Source organism: Triturus cristatus, chromosome 11 (assembly GCF_964204655.1).
Source record: "Triturus cristatus chromosome 11, aTriCri1.1, whole genome shotgun sequence".
Lineage (NCBI taxonomy): Eukaryota > Metazoa > Chordata > Amphibia > Caudata > Salamandridae > Triturus > Triturus cristatus.
This window is the reverse complement of record NC_140594.1, coordinates 651,969,636-651,985,188: the sequence shown is the minus strand read 5'-3', so window position 1 is coordinate 651,985,188 and position 15,553 is coordinate 651,969,636. Positions and strand designations below refer to the sequence as shown.

At 47.1% G+C, this 15,553-nt stretch overlaps 1 protein-coding gene across 2 annotated transcripts in view; it reads right to left on the bottom strand.

The window, feature by feature from the left end:
• The window catches only part of ATG4B (autophagy related 4B cysteine peptidase), a 362,353-nt gene that overhangs the window by 50,918 nt on the left and 295,882 nt on the right, over positions 1-15,553 (bottom strand). For both annotated transcript variants that reach the window (XM_085634168.1, XM_085634170.1), the window contains exon 11: positions 897-953. In XM_085634168.1, the coding sequence (XP_085490294.1) occupies positions 897-953 (57 nt within the window). The remainder of the gene's footprint in view (positions 1-896; positions 954-15,553) is intronic.

Below are 15,553 nucleotides of genomic sequence, written 5' to 3'. Positions count from 1 at the left end.
TGAAGGGCATTCGTAAACACCCCATTTCCTTAGAATGGGCACAATTGCTGTACGCATTCACACACGAAACAACCCTGACGGAAGCACAGGTAGCCCTTCATTCCCAGACCCCACCCCAGTCCCCTACAGCGGCAGTAGCAGAAATTCAATATCAGGACCACTCCGCCTAGACCTAAGGTCACGCTGAAGTCATACCGGGAGCCATCCTGCTTCACACAGGGGTACCTCCCACGAGGGCTTTAACTCTCCCCGTCACATACGCATCATTGCACTTAAGAACCACTATACAGTACACAACTATAACACCGTCCCCATTAGTGATAACACCGACGCTTCCCCTAGTTTTTCTTTACCCCCATAGTTGGCAATTAGCCACTTCACATCAGCAGTTTAGACTCCGATGATAGTTAGATGGGAATACATATAGGCACAATAGCGTAGGGAAGGTAAACATGAGAGTGGAATATAGTTGCATATTCATCGAAAACGGACCCAGTCAGGGCATAAGACACTACTACCAATAAGTCCAGACCGACAGGTGGGATCCTCATTGAAATGTGAATCAACACACAGCTGTCATGATTCCTCTTGGTTCTCTTTCTTGTTTGTAGGGCTGGAATGCAGGAAACGTGTGTAAGCTATATTGCACAATCATTCCGTTTCCAATCGCAGTTATGTGTCAAATCAACACGATGATGTAAAAATGTTAATGTGCAATAAGTAATGTAAAAACCCCAATAAACAAATTTAAACAAAAAACAGAGATCAACAGGCATAGTGAGCCATTTTATTTAAAATTAGAAGAAGTATGGGAGGTTTAGGAAAAACATGCAACTACAATTATGTAATCATCTACAAGAACTCTCTCCCAAACATAGTGAAACAGACACACTCACCTTTTTGATGTGCTGGCACCACTCGTCAAAGTCTTTCTCAGTGTTGCAGAAAAAACCCTGGAAGGGAAGTGTGCATATTAAATATTGTTGAAAGGTACTGAGAAACCTCCACAGTGCCAAATTTGTACTAACATGGGTTAAATACACAACAAAAACAAATAATGTACATTTCAGAAATAAAATAGGCGTTGTCTTTTTTGAGAAATAAGTAAGGATTGTTGCAGTTTGTAAATTATTTCAAATTATGTTTAGCAAATAAGTAAATGATTACATCATTCCATTCTTCAATTTCATTTAATACGTTGTTGAGAAAGTCGTGCTTTCAAAGTATCATGTACCACCTGAGGGTTTCTTCCACCCGACTGATATTTCTATAGGGTAATTCAACATCTAAGGCAATAAGTACCTCTATTTAGATGTAACTCAGTTTACTAAGGTCACATTTGACTTTGTATTTGGATTGGATTGAAGGTTTTTCATCATGTTAATTAGACATGTACAGTTATATACAAAAGAGGAGGTAAATACTATAAAGCCCTTTATAAGTACATGATCGTTTGTAAATGTCAATTACTTTTTCAGACCATCCCGCAACCCCCCACTACTGTCAGTACACCTTGCTAAGGGGTCTAATTTATTCCCCCTTCAACTAGAATGATTAAGGAACCATCCACATGGCTATGTTTTTTTCCTCTTTGACACTGAATTACCCCGAATGTTGTGGCCTTTGTTCTAGTATGTTTTAAGCTCAGAATTTATAAAGATTCTTATATAAGATAATATATTGACTTGATGATGACCCAAAGACTGATACCAAAGGGTCATAACATCGACTTAAAGTAGTGGAGAAATGTGAAATAACCCATCCATTGGCCCAGAGAACCACATTTCTTTTATTTATTTTGATATAGTGCTGATAATATACTAAAATGTTAGAGCGCTTTTCAATGAACAAGGTTTGTTACGCAGATGCAAGATTACAGAAACATATAGTTGCCAGAGGCAGTAAGTACCTAAAATTACCAGTCATTACAAAAGCCACAGGTTCAAATATTCCAGAGATAGATATATGAACATTAAGGAGGTAGCAGCTTGTTAGTTGATGTCCAAATCGAGATGAGGGAGAAGTGTAGTCATCATATGGTAAGGGTCAAAGTTGAGACTACACAAAATGTCTTTAAAGGAGGACGGCTTGCAGCTCAGATTTGAAGACAGCCGTCAAAGTGGTGGTACTTAGGTTCGGAGAAAGTGAGTTACATATTCTGGTCACACTTCCTGAGAACGATTGTGCCATGAGTCATTCCTTTTTAAAGGTTGGGGGTTCAAGTAGCAATGCTTCAGCATTTCACGAAGGTCTGGTGCCTTCGGAGAGCTTGAGTTTGTCCACCAGGTAGCTTGGTGTAGATGTCTGTAGGGCCTTGTTTGTGATACAAGCAGTCTTGTATATGGCCTTAGCTTCAATGGTCAGCTAGCAGAGAGCAAGCAGTTAACAGTAAGATGTGATCATTTCTCTTGGGCTTATAGACGAAGCAAGCTGCAGAGCACAGGAGAGATTTAAGGGGAGAGACGGGTCTTCGAGAGACCAGTCAAGAGAGTGTTACAGTGGTCAAGTCTTAAGAATACTAAGTAATGAACAAGAGTTTTCAAATCTTGCTCTGTAATGAAGCAGCAGAAGCCCAGAGAAGGCATAGTTGATATCACAAATTTTTTGCCATGGTGTTGATTTGCAATTGAAGATTTAGTCTAGTATCTAGGATTACTCCTAGGAATGTTATGTTGTCAGCAATAGTGGGTTTACTGTTAGGATATTGAGTGAGTCCATCTAGAATTGCACTGGAGGTGGTAGTTGTGATAAAGAAATAAGGAGAAATTTGGTTTTAGAGGGGTTTAGTGTTAGGTGCGAGGAGTCATCCAGTCTTAAACAGTAGTTAAAGTGTTAGCAAGATGTGAGATGTGAATTCGAGGAGGAGACATTTAATTTAAGGTGAGTGTCATCTGCATATTGATGGTATAGGATCCCAGATTTTTTAAGTAAGACTCCAAGGGGCTCAATATCATGGTTGAAAAGGCTCGGAGCGAGGATGGATCCCTGAGGCACTCCTTGTTCTACAGCCATCTGTGTTCAGAAGCAATTGTACATTTTTACCATCTGTGACCTTGCCTATGAGCAATGAATCATACTGTTTAAGAACAGTGCTATCAATGCCCGTTTGGTTTTTGATTGTGTCCAGGAGCGTAGAATGATTACCTGTATCAACGCCTGTTGATAAGTCAAGAAGAGTCAGGAGGCAGGAATTGCTTCAGTCTAGGACTTGCATCAGCAGTCACCTGAAGCAGTGCTGTTTCAGTGCTGCAAGAGGAACTAACGAAAGTGCCAATGCTGACAAAAAGTGTAGAGATTTAGCCGTAGAAGAAAGAAAAAACGACTACGGACATACTACTGAATAGTATTTTTATTTGAAAGATATCAATTTTTTTTCATAATAATTTGATAGGAAGAGTGTACTCTGGACACACATACGTAATGAAGACAAGTGTACATTCAAACGAGCAATAAAAGGAACAACACGTGAATGGAAAAGAGCAATATAGACTAACCTAGTGGCAGAGATTAGTATTCATCCTTAATCAATCATACACCATTCCTCAATCACGCACCCACAACTCATACAAACAAACAAACCAACTACCATTTGGTTATAATTTTAAGCACGGAAAGGGTCTCCGTCAAACAAAATTTTTTTTAGAAGTAATCCGCTACAGAGGGTGAAAAATGAACCTGTACAAGTTTGTTACATTGAACATAATTTAAGAAAAATTAAGGCACAAAAAGCGGACTTGAAGTACAAATGACTGGAGACGCAAAAGAGAGGTCTACACGTTTCGAACCCCGTTAGGTTAAAGATGGGGTTCTCATCAGGACCAAGGTGCCGACAAGTAATGGAAGGTAGGTTTCCAAACAAATTTGATCAGTGGAGAACGAACTTGTAATGAAGTGCAGCCGAGGAAGATCAAGTCGCAAAGGTTGGAGTGTAGACGTAAATCGACGCAGATTCCCATGGGACACAGGATCTGGGGTGGAAGAGAATAATTCAACAGTTGGAGTGAGCCAGATCAACGGGCAAATGTCAGCGTTGTATTTCGTGAGTCCAAGAGTGACGAAACTAATTTGTGTCTCGAATCCGGCGTCTGCAAGGTCCGACGGAAACAGGGAGCTCCCTGTTTCAGTGCTGCAGCATTGGTTGAAGCCAGATTGCTATCCATCCAGGAGGTTATTGTCTCTGATGTGATGGATAAGTTGATCAGCGATGCATCCCTCCATAATTCTTGACAAGAACGGGAGTTTGGAGAAAGGGCGAAAATTGTTGAGGTTATTCTCATCTGCAAAGGGTTTTTTGAGGAGTGGGATGACTTGACCTGTCTTAAGGCAGTCAAGAAATATTCCATGCCTGAATGATTCACCAGTTTCGTCCAGTAGGGGAGCATGTGTTTGTAAACTTCTTTGGCTATGTTACCCGGGGTAGGGTCCATAAAGTGGTTTGATGGTTTTGTTCTCATGATAGTTTTCAGTAAGCCTTCCTCTCTAATTCTGCCAAATACCTACCAAGTGTTATTGGATTTGTACAGAGTAGTAGGATAGGGGAGATCCTATCAACTCAGAAGTAGTTTTGTTTTGGTGTCAAAGAATTGTACGAATTCTTCTGCTTTCGTGAGTTGGGTCGACAAATTCGGTGGACATGGATGTAGAGGGAGAACTGGCGGCTTTGACTAGTTCAAAGAGCTGTTTAGGTTGGGTCTTCGCTGAGTCAAGGAATGACCAGAAGTAATTTGATTTTTGTGCAGCAAATATGCTTTTTGTAGAGTGAGCTTGCGTTACAGAGACATGTGATGTTAAAGGTAGAGGGTGATTGTCTTCAATCTTCGCCAGAGTTCTTAGGGCTATCCTTTCTTCAAACAGGCTTTGTTAAACCAGGGAGCCGATGGTTTGAGTCTTTTCTTTTTGTTCTGGAGTGGAGCAACCTCATCAACCACATCTGAAAGGTAGGTGAAGCAATGCATAGATGCCACATTGCTATTCAAGTCTAGGCTGATGGCGGCTAGCATGTTCTGTGTATTGTTGTTGTTTAGAATGCTGACATCAACGTTCTTAGTACCACAAAACCAGGTTATTGCTTTTTTTGGTTGGCCGAAGGTCACGGATTGTGAGAGTCTCAATGAGAAAGGGACGAGGAAATGATCAGACCAGTTAACTGTAATGGGCTCATTTATGACGAGAAGGTTGTCTTTTGAGATTATCAAGTCTAAGCGAGGAGGTCGGGGCGTGGCAAGTCGCCAACTAAGATGGCCACACAATGAAACAGCTCCCTAGTCGCCATTGAATTATCCCCCACAATCGGCCTAAAATCCGTCCAGTGCCAAACGATCTGGTGCCTTCCAAATGCCCAGGTGCCTCTGGCTGCCCACTGAATGATTCCAGACTGAAAGCCGAACCGGGAGGGCGGAGAACGATGGACTTCCCGGTGCCTCGCAGGGCACCAGAAATAGCGCACAGCAGAGCGAAGGCCTGAGAGTAAAGCGGCGGGGCCCAGGGCTGCTTTGTTGGCAGGATCTTCCCCCTCTGACGTGCGAGATGGCACTGAGGTGAGAACGCAGAGATGGGGTGGAGTGGGGTGATGCGGTGAGGGTACTGTTGCGGGCTGACTCTCCCACAAGACCCTGTGCGAGGCAGCAGGTGGCCTCAAGTAATTCCTGGGCCCTGACAGCGTATTAAGAGTGATGGCACCCACTGGCTGCTCGGAAAGGGACTGCTGCGGTTGGTGGATGAGGTCTAAAGGTGCATGGATCTTTCCTCTCGACATAAGATGGCGGCGACTGGAGGGGGTGCGACTAATATGGTGACTGCCCCCGCCTTCCTCCTCTGAGACTGAGGACCCAGCTTGGCCCACCAAAATGAACAGCGGCAAGGTGCACTGAAGCCTCACTCTTCCCCTGTGTGCCAGTGAGACAGAGAACTAAGTATCTCCAGCTGGTACCCTGGCGCATTGGGGCCCAGCAGAAGGAGGGTCCCGAAAAGGCAATTGGAGTGCCCGGAGACTGGGTAAGCGCAACACTACACAGACCCAGAGCCTGTAGTGATGGTGGCCCTGGGGGAGGACTGCCCCTTGTGGTCACACAGTTGAGTGACCTGACAGCAACTCACCCGCATCCTGTGCAGAGGGGAATCCCTGCACCCACTTGGCAATATATCTTGCACACCCTGCTCCACTCCCTACCCCTGAGATGGTCTCTGCAATGAAAGATGGGGGCACTGAGCTGCTGCCCTGAGACAGGGGTCTTGGCCTGGGAGGGATAAGGGAAGCAGAACTGAGATATCCCACTGCATGATTGCTGGGCCTTCCTTAAAATTGAAGCAAACCTGAATCTGCTGCCTGCCCACTGGGGTTCTGGAGGAGCGCGCTCAGGCCAAGCGGCTAAACAGAGAGAAGCGCCGGCTAGCGCAACATAGCAGCCCTCGGGAGGACCTCACTAATCGCTTAACAAGTGGAGCCATTGGGGCATCAGCAGCCACCTGACAGTGGCACACATCAGGGCAGCCAGGGACTTGGTTTGAAATCGAGGCCATAAACCCACTCAAGCCAACAACTTGGACAAGCATGCAGTAATAATGGCTGCCCCTAGTGAAGTAACAAAAGGACTAGATATCCGCGACAATGGACAAGAGGCGCAACCCATGGGTGAAACTTCATAACAAGAAATAATAGCCGCAATCCAGGAACTCAGAGGCGCAATTGAACTTAAACTGGATGCTGTCACAGTGGATGTTAACCTGTTATACGCAGACTCTCAGAAAATTTAAGAGAAAATTACAGTGGCGAGATCACAAATAAATGGACTGCATTCAACGACAAAAAGACTGAAGGAAAAAGTCCAAACTCTAACTAAGCAGAATGCAATTATTACCGAAAGACTGGAAAACCAAGAGGGAAGAGTCAGACCCAAAAACTTTTGTGTGGTTGGGGCCCCGGAGGGGACCGAGTGGCCTAGTTTTGATCTCTTCCTGGTAGACCTTATCCTAAACACTCTTCATTCCAAGAGACTGTCCAACTTCTTCTCAATCGAGAGAGCAAACAAGGCATTGGCCCCCCTGTCGTAACCGAGCTCCCCTCCATGAACAACGATTGCCAAGATATTCGACTATAGAGATTGGGATGCCATCCTCCAAGTGACTCACACTTACGAGGAGTATTGCCTGCCAAAAGATCAGCAGATTGCCACCATTGTCATTACACACAAAAGGAGCAAGTCACGGATGGACTGTAGCTCCTAAAGACCCATATCATTACTAAATGTAGAGAATAAGATACTGGCAAAGGTCCTGGGAACTACGCTAGGAAAAGTAATCCCCTCTATTATACACCCTGACTAGTCAGGTTTTGCCGCATAGGAGCACCCACCTCAATTGGAGACGCCTATAGAGAGTACTACATTTGAACCGTCCCAAACAGAGCAGGTGATGCCGATGGTTCTGGATGCCAAATTGGAATTTGACAGTATTGAATGGAATTAAATTTTTCCACACTAACAAGGATGGGCTTTGGGCCGAACTTCTGTGACTGGTTCAAACTTTTATATCAGGCCTCACTGGCTATGGTACTAGTCAATGGAGAAGTATCTTGCACCTTTGCCCTACAAAAGGCAACTCAACAGGGATGCCCCCTCTCCCCATGATTTTTGCACTGGTGGTCGAACTGCTTGCAGCCTGGATTTGTCAAGTCCCACTTATACAGGGAGAGAGGGCTGGCGAAGCCTGGGAGGACCATATCTCCCTTTATACCGATGACGTCGTACTCTGCGTTACGCAGCCATCCCTCTCCATAGCCAGAAGACTGCAGGTCTTTGACATCTATGGGAGCTATTTGGGCTATTCAATTAACTGGACTGTCATTGGTCTTTCCATTTTAGGGTGCAGCCCCAAGGCTCCACTCCGAATGCACGGCACCAATAGTGTTGGAGGGTTCCAATACATTGGGATTTATGTCACCCATGACCCACAAGAATACCTTTGCAGAAATATACTCCCACAATTAGACAGGCTCCATGGGGATGTAACTTACTGGCAGAACTTACCACTATACTTAATGGGTAGAGCAGCTCACTACAAAATGATGACCCTCCCCCACCTCCTGTAGGTGCTTCAAAAGAAGCCATTCAAGATCCTAACAGAGTGTTTTAGGAAAATCGAGCATGAAGCTCGATTACTACTTTGGAATGTCAGCACCCCACATATTGCACTGTGTAAGCCACAAAGGGGCGTGTACGAATGATGGCTAGCAGTCTTGAATATCCTGAAGTACTATTGAGCGATGCAGTTACTAGTAATTAACGACGGTCTTCATGAACCGGCCTACCGAGTAGACAGAAAGGCTCTGGGTCCCAGAGGACAAGAGACAATTCTTTTTTAAAGCTTTATTTAATGATTTTCAGAAATATCCAACAAACAAAATATCAAAAAATTACAAACAGAAAGCGGGATGAGTTCATCTGCAATACAGTGCTAGGTTAAGCATACATCTTGTCACAATGGTATGATGAGGTTAAACCCCACATATAGATCAACGACAGTTTCCTTGTACATGGACAACACGTTGCTGTACATTCGTCACACAGAGGTGGCGGTGCCTGCACTCTTGGTGGTACTGGTTCCGATTGGAGAGGTGTCGGGGCTATACCTTAACCGTCAGAAGTCGGTCATGGTCTAATTGGCGGCTCTGGCCAGGAGGGATGCCGCAGGGCTCCCTGTTGCAGAGTTTCAGTGAGAGTGAAGTCATTTTCAGTCGCTGAACAGTACGCCCTGAATATGGGTGCAGTCATTACGGTTCTGGAGGCATCTAGTCGGTTTTGGAACCGCTTGCCCCTCTCGGTCTTCGGACGCTTTGCCCTGGCTAGGATGGTCCTACTCCCACGCTGTCTGTAAACTCTCCAGAACTCCTTTTTGCAATATCCCCAAATCTACAGTCAACGCCCTTAACAGCCTTCTAATCTCCATGGTGTGGGCTGGGAAGCGTAGTAGGGTAAAACTGGAGGTGCTCAAACTGGACATGGACGCCGGGGGTCTGGGTCTTCCAGACCTTAGCCTCTTTTTTCTTGCAGGATTGCTGCAGTATGTGGCAGAGTGGTGTGCTGACGGTCCAAACGCTGAGACGGCAATGTTGGTGGACTGGGCCGCAGGGGTGGAGCTCCCAAGAATAGTCATGATGGGCTCACAGACCCCCTCCAGGATTACCCATTTGTGGTCAGTCAGGTCGCAGGAGCCTGGGAGCGGGCAGTCACCCTGGTTCTGCGCAGGGCTCCCTATGCTCAGCTTCTCCCCCTCAGTTGGATCCAGGGGTTCCTTCAAATACAGACCGTAATGGACCACACAAAGTGGCATGAAAGGGTCTGCGTGACGGCAGGTGACCTATGCCTTAATGGGACCTTCCTTTCCTTTGTGGACGAAAAGAAGTGCTTTCAGGTGCCTGATGGATACTTCCTGCAGTACGCAAATATATCACGCACAAACTGCAAGATGTTGACAACGTTCCCGGAGGAGCCCATTATTGCTAGACCCGGGCTCCTCCAGAGGGCTGATCTCACACATGTATAAGGCCTTGAAGGCAGATCGTACAGTCGATCTATTAAAGGCCCATGATAGATGGGGGGCTGATCTGCCATTGCCACTCACGGTGGGAGAGTGGAGACGGGCATTTGCACAGGTACGGGAGATGGCCAGCAATGCATGCTTTGAGCTCACACAGTTTTTTTACCTGCATCGCAGGTATTCAACGCCCCAGAAACTGTCGCGATTCAATGCCGCGCGTCAGTCGGCATGCCCCCGGTGTGGCGTGGAACCTGTGGGGTTCCAACGTATGACCTGGGAATGTGCCCGGCTCCGGACATATTGGGCGGAAGTATTGCGTGTGCTGCGGGTGGCTACGAACATACATGTTGAGGTGTCGGTCATGCACTGTCTCCTGGGTGAACTCCCGATCCCTAAATCTGGGGCTCGCATACGACACCCCTTTTCAGCCTAACGGAGGGAGGGGGGAAAAGATGGTAATTTCGTGAAGTATTTATGCTGTATCCATGGTAAGAGGAAAATGACCGTCTCTATGTAAATTTCCACTGCATTGGATTTGATATGATGGTATCTAAATAAAGTGTGTTACATTATGCCTTTGGGGGTGCAACCAAGAGGGCAAATTCTTTCATATCCTCTGGGAATGCCCTGTGATCCATGATCACTGGCAAAAGGTCACTGAGGAAATATCCCAAGTTTTGTCTTTGGAGGTTCCTGTGGATGCAAAATGGCTCACCCTGACAATATCAGGAGAGGAGACCTGGCACGGATACCAGAAGATCTGGTAGGTGACAGCTGTGGGGGTAGCCAGGTTTAACAGCACAGGCATGGGTGCTCTCCCAAGAATTAAAGATTGGGAGTCAGACCTTGATTGGCGCCAGAGGGCGGAACAGATAGTATAGCAGAGCAGGGGCTGCCCCAAGAAATGGGAGAAAGTATGGGGGTCCTTGTGTGACTTCAGGGGTTACTGATATGGGGTAGTGTCACTGGGCGGGTGGAGAAAGGTCAGAACACTCCCTTTGAACGGATATTAGTGAAACTCGCGTGAAATGCAACAGGCCGTAGCAGCGCCATTCTTGATGTGTAGCCAGACTCTGCCATTGACAATGTAGATCTTCATTGCTATGTATGACACATGATAATTTGTGTTCAGTTCTCGTACACACTGTAAGAGGAGAAATGTTTAAATAAAAATAGTTTTTTTTTTTTTAAAGGAGGCCAGGTGGTTAACAGTTGAGTCTTAATTGATTCCACAGTGAGGACTGAAGTCTTCATCATTCTGCATTGATTGATTGTTTGCAAGCTACATGAATTCCTCTAATAAAAGCCAAGTTGTAACCTGATGAGTGACAGACGGAATTTAATCTGAAAGGGGGCATTGTTTGTGGAAAACTAGAGATAAGCATTGAAATGCAGAAAAAGAGCAGTTGGGTGACTCACTGCATCGTAAGGAGTCTCGGAAGATGGCAGCGATGTTTGCCCCTACTATCCCAACACGATCATTTCTGATGATGGAGTAGTTTGAAGGAAGTAGAATGTCCATTATGTTGTGTGATATGTGATTAAACCAAATCTCAGTAAGGATTAGTAGGTCGGGGTTATAGTGTGAGATTGTGTCGGAGATTTCCAGCTTGTGCTTCACTGCTGATCAACAGTTATGTAGCATTCAGCATAGGGTTGAGGTGACAGATTTGGTGAGAAGACGGTCTACTTGTTTTTTTTAATGTAGATTTTCCCTCAGCGCTTGTATCTTGTTTGAGTGCAATATTTTCTACATTCATATATTCACCACAAGCACCTTCTGAGACTGTGCTGTATTCACAATTTTTCATCATATTGTGGATGAATTCCTGTACTTTTTTCTCTCAAAATTTGTATACAGTTCTCAGAATGCAGCCAGACTGTTTTGTCTTTCTTCAGGATTAATTCACATGCACACATCATACTGAGAATGTGTTCTGCAAATTTGAGTAGTATTCATACTTATTCTCGAGATGTATAATAATAATGATATAAAAATCTTATAAGCTACAGCGGTCAGTCAATACAATAACCCATCTCTTGTGGGAAAGGTTTACCCCCAATTATTTTAACAAAGAGTTTCCTGGAAGACCCGATCGGAAAAGAGAACATATCTCATGTCTTGATCGACTATATGACAATGAACTGGGAGGGGGCCAACACCACTAGAGCCACAGAATGGGAAGCGCTGAAAGCTGTGATACGAGGGGCCTGTATAGGACTGACGAGCGGAGTTCGCAGGCAACTGTAGCGGGAGCTTCAAACGGAGGAGTTATCACTGATCCGGCTGCCACGGCCCGAGAGTGGGATATACACAGAACGATAAGCGTCATCTGAGACAGAATGGACAAGCACACACTGTCAGCACCTGCATAGAGAGGGGGACAGGTCGGGACGGCTTCTGGCATGGATCCTCCAGAACAGTCCCCAGCGCCAATTAACGCTCTCCATGCACCGACGGGTGAGATAGTATACACTAGGTCTTCAATCCTGCAGGTGCTCCAACGACACATCCCATGCCTGTGGGCCTTGAACCTGACGCGCCTCCATACCCAGACTTCTGATGTGCTCGAGGCGCAGCTGACCATTGAGGAAATACGGGAAGCATTACTAATACTCCCAGGGGCTAAGGCTCTAGGAGGTGATAGGTTCCCACCCGAATTTCAATGAGCATACTCGGCCAATGTGACAAAAGCTTTATTACGGGTATACACTGAGGCCTTCGATCGTGGAATCTTACCCCCGACCATGCGGCAGAGTGAAATCGCATGAAACCGAAACCGGGCGGGGACGGCCAGGACTCCGCTGCTTACCGTCCGCTCACCATGATCAATACGGACGATAAAATTCTGTGCAAGCTTCCGGCCACTCGCCTCGCCCAGCATATAATATACCTTTTACACGAAGACCAATGCAGCTTCATACCTGGACGCCACACTTGCATGAATCTGCGCCAGCCAACCCACATTATGCAGGAGGTGAAACTCCGCGACGCTGAGCTCGCTCTTGTGTCAGTAGATCTCGCAAAGGCCTTTGACACGGTTGACTGGGGTTACCTCCATGAGGTCCTTAAGAGTGGGATTCAGGCCCAATTTCTGCCACTGGGTTAAGATACCATACACAGAACCACTGGCGTGAGTGGGAGTGGGTGGTGCCCGCTCAGAGAAATGCACGTTGGGGCGGGCCATGCGGCACGCAGCAGGGGTGCCCACTCTTGCCCCTCCTTTTCACACTGGCCATCGACCCCTTTGCGGTGCAGATGTGGGAGGAGATGGTGCGGTGCGGCATTCAAGTGGGTGACACGACCCATGTGATCCCGTTATATGCGAACAATGCTCTCTTTTATATAGCATTCCCCAGGGAAGCTCTGCCCAGGCTCCTGAGCTTCTGGAGCAGTTTGGTGAGGTTTCTGGCCTACGGCGTAACCGTCACAAATCCCTGATTTTCCCTTTGACCTACATGGCCACATTGCCCCTAGAAAGTCTTCCAGACCTGGGAGTTAGGAGGGAGCGAGCGCACTTCCAGTATCTCGGTGCCCAAGTAGCACTCAACAATGCACTATTAATAGCCCTGAATATTGACCGGGTCATTGACGTCATGTGACGCTCTGTGGCCTTCTGGAATACATTGCCACTTTAGCTAATGCAAAAACAACAAATGATGGACAGAATGCAGAACAATGTCATACATTCACCCCAGTACAGAGATCTGGGCCTAAATCCATCGTTTTTTTGCTCACCATGCCATTCCAGTTTCAACCCAGCCATATGCAAATCAGTCTTGACCCTGTGCCCCATGGGAACAGTCCAGCCCGAACTGCCAAGCCAGGTCCTCCCTGGACTGGAAACAAGCATCCTAGGACCGGTTTCGGGCTTTCAGCCCTCGTCAGCCAGGATAGCCTGATTCCAGTGGCATGGAGAGCAAGGGACTCACGTCTGAGCATACCCTTCCCACTCGGGGTGACAAATGCAAAAACAACAATTGATGGACAGAATGCAGAACAATGTCATACATTCACCCCAGTACAGAGATCTAGGCCTAAATCCATCGTTTTTTTGCTCGCCATTCCAGTTTGAACCCAGCCATATGCAAATCAGTCTTGACCCTGTGCCCCATGGGAACAGTCCAGCCCGAACTGCCAAGCCAGGTCCTCCCTGGACTGGAAACAAGCATCCTAGGACCGGTTTCGGGCTTTCAGCCCTCGTCAGCCAGGATAGCCTGATTCCAGTGGCATGGAGAGCAAGGGACTCACGTCTGAGCATACCCTTCCCACTCAGGGTGACAAATGCAAAAACAACAATTGATGGACAGAATGCAGAACAATGTCATACATTCACCCCAGTACAGAGATCTGGGCCTAAATCCATCGTTTTTTTGCTCACCATGCCATTCCAGTTTGAACCCAGCCATATGCAAATCAGTCTTGACCCTGTGCCCCATGGGAACAGTCCAGCCCGAACTGCCAAGCCAGGTCCTCCCTGGACTGGAAACAAGCATCCTAGGACCGGTTTCGGGCTTTCAGCCCTCGTCAGCCAGGATAGCCTGATTCCAGTGGCATGGAGAGCAAGGGACTCACGTCTCAGCATACCCTTCCCACTCGGGGTGACAAATGCAAAAACAACAATTGATGGACAGAATGCAGAACAATGTCATACATTCACCCCAGTACAGAGATCTGGGCCTAAATCCATCGTTTTTTTGCTCACCATGCCATTCCAGTTTGAACCCAGCCATATGCAAATCAGTTTTGACCCTGTGCCCCATGGGAACAGTCCAGCCCGAACTGCCAAGCCAGGTCCTCCCTGGACTGGAAACAAGCATCCTAGGACCGGTTTCGGGCTTTCAGCCCTCGTCAGCCAGGATAGCCTGATTCCAGTGGCATGGAGAGCAAGGGACTCACGTCTGAGCATACCCTTCCCACTCGGGGTGACAAATGCAAAAACAACAATTGATGGACAGAATGCAGAACAATGTCATACATTCACCCCAGTACAGAGATCTGGGCCTGAATCCATCGTTTTTTTTGCTCACCATGCCATTCCAGTTTTAACCCAGCCATATGCAAATCAGTCTTGACCCTGTGCCCCATGGGAACAGTCCAGCCCGAACTGCCAAGCCAGGTCCTCCCTGGACTGGAAACAAGCATCCTAGGACCGGTTTCGGGCTTTCAGCCCTCGTCAGCCAGGATAGCCTGATTCCAGTGGCATGGAGAGCAAGGGACTCACGTCTGAGCATACCCTTCCCACTCGGGGTGACCCGTGCTCACTACGCCACTGGAGTCAAGCTACCCTGGCTGATGACGGCTGATAGCCAGAAACCGGTCCTAGGATGCTTGATTCCGGTCCAGGGAAGACATGGCTTGGCAGTTCGGGCTGGACTGTTCCCATGAGGCACAGGGTCAAGACTGATTTGCATATGGCCATGTCTAAACTGGGGTGGTGTAGTGGGCAAAAGAACGATGGATTTAACCCAGATCTCTTGACTGGGGGAGAATGTATGCATTGTCAGCATTCCGTCCATCAATTGTTTGTTGTAACGCTTTTCGCCCTAAGTGGGATGGGTATTCCCAGACGTGGGACCCGTGCTCACTACGCCACTGGAGTCAAGCTACCCTGGCTGATGACGGCTGATAGCCAGAAACCGGTCCTAGGATGCTTGATTCCGGTCCAGGGAAGACATGGCTTGGCAGTTCGGGCTGGACTGTTCCCATGAGGCACAGGGTCAAGACTGATTTGCATATGGCCATGTCTAAACTGGGGTGGTGTAGTGGGCAAAAGAACGATGGATTTAACCCAGATCTCTTGACTGGGGGAGAATGTATGCATTGTCAGCATTCCGTCCATCAATTGTTTGTTGTAACACTTTAGCTAATGGGCAGGCTTGCTGTGGCTAAAATGGCGATGCTGCCGCGCTGCCTCAATGGCTCCAGAATTCACTTGGCCCAATCTCCGCTTGGATCTTTAAGCAGCTAAATGCTATCCTTGTCTCCTTATTGTGGGCGGGGTGACTGTGTAGGGTG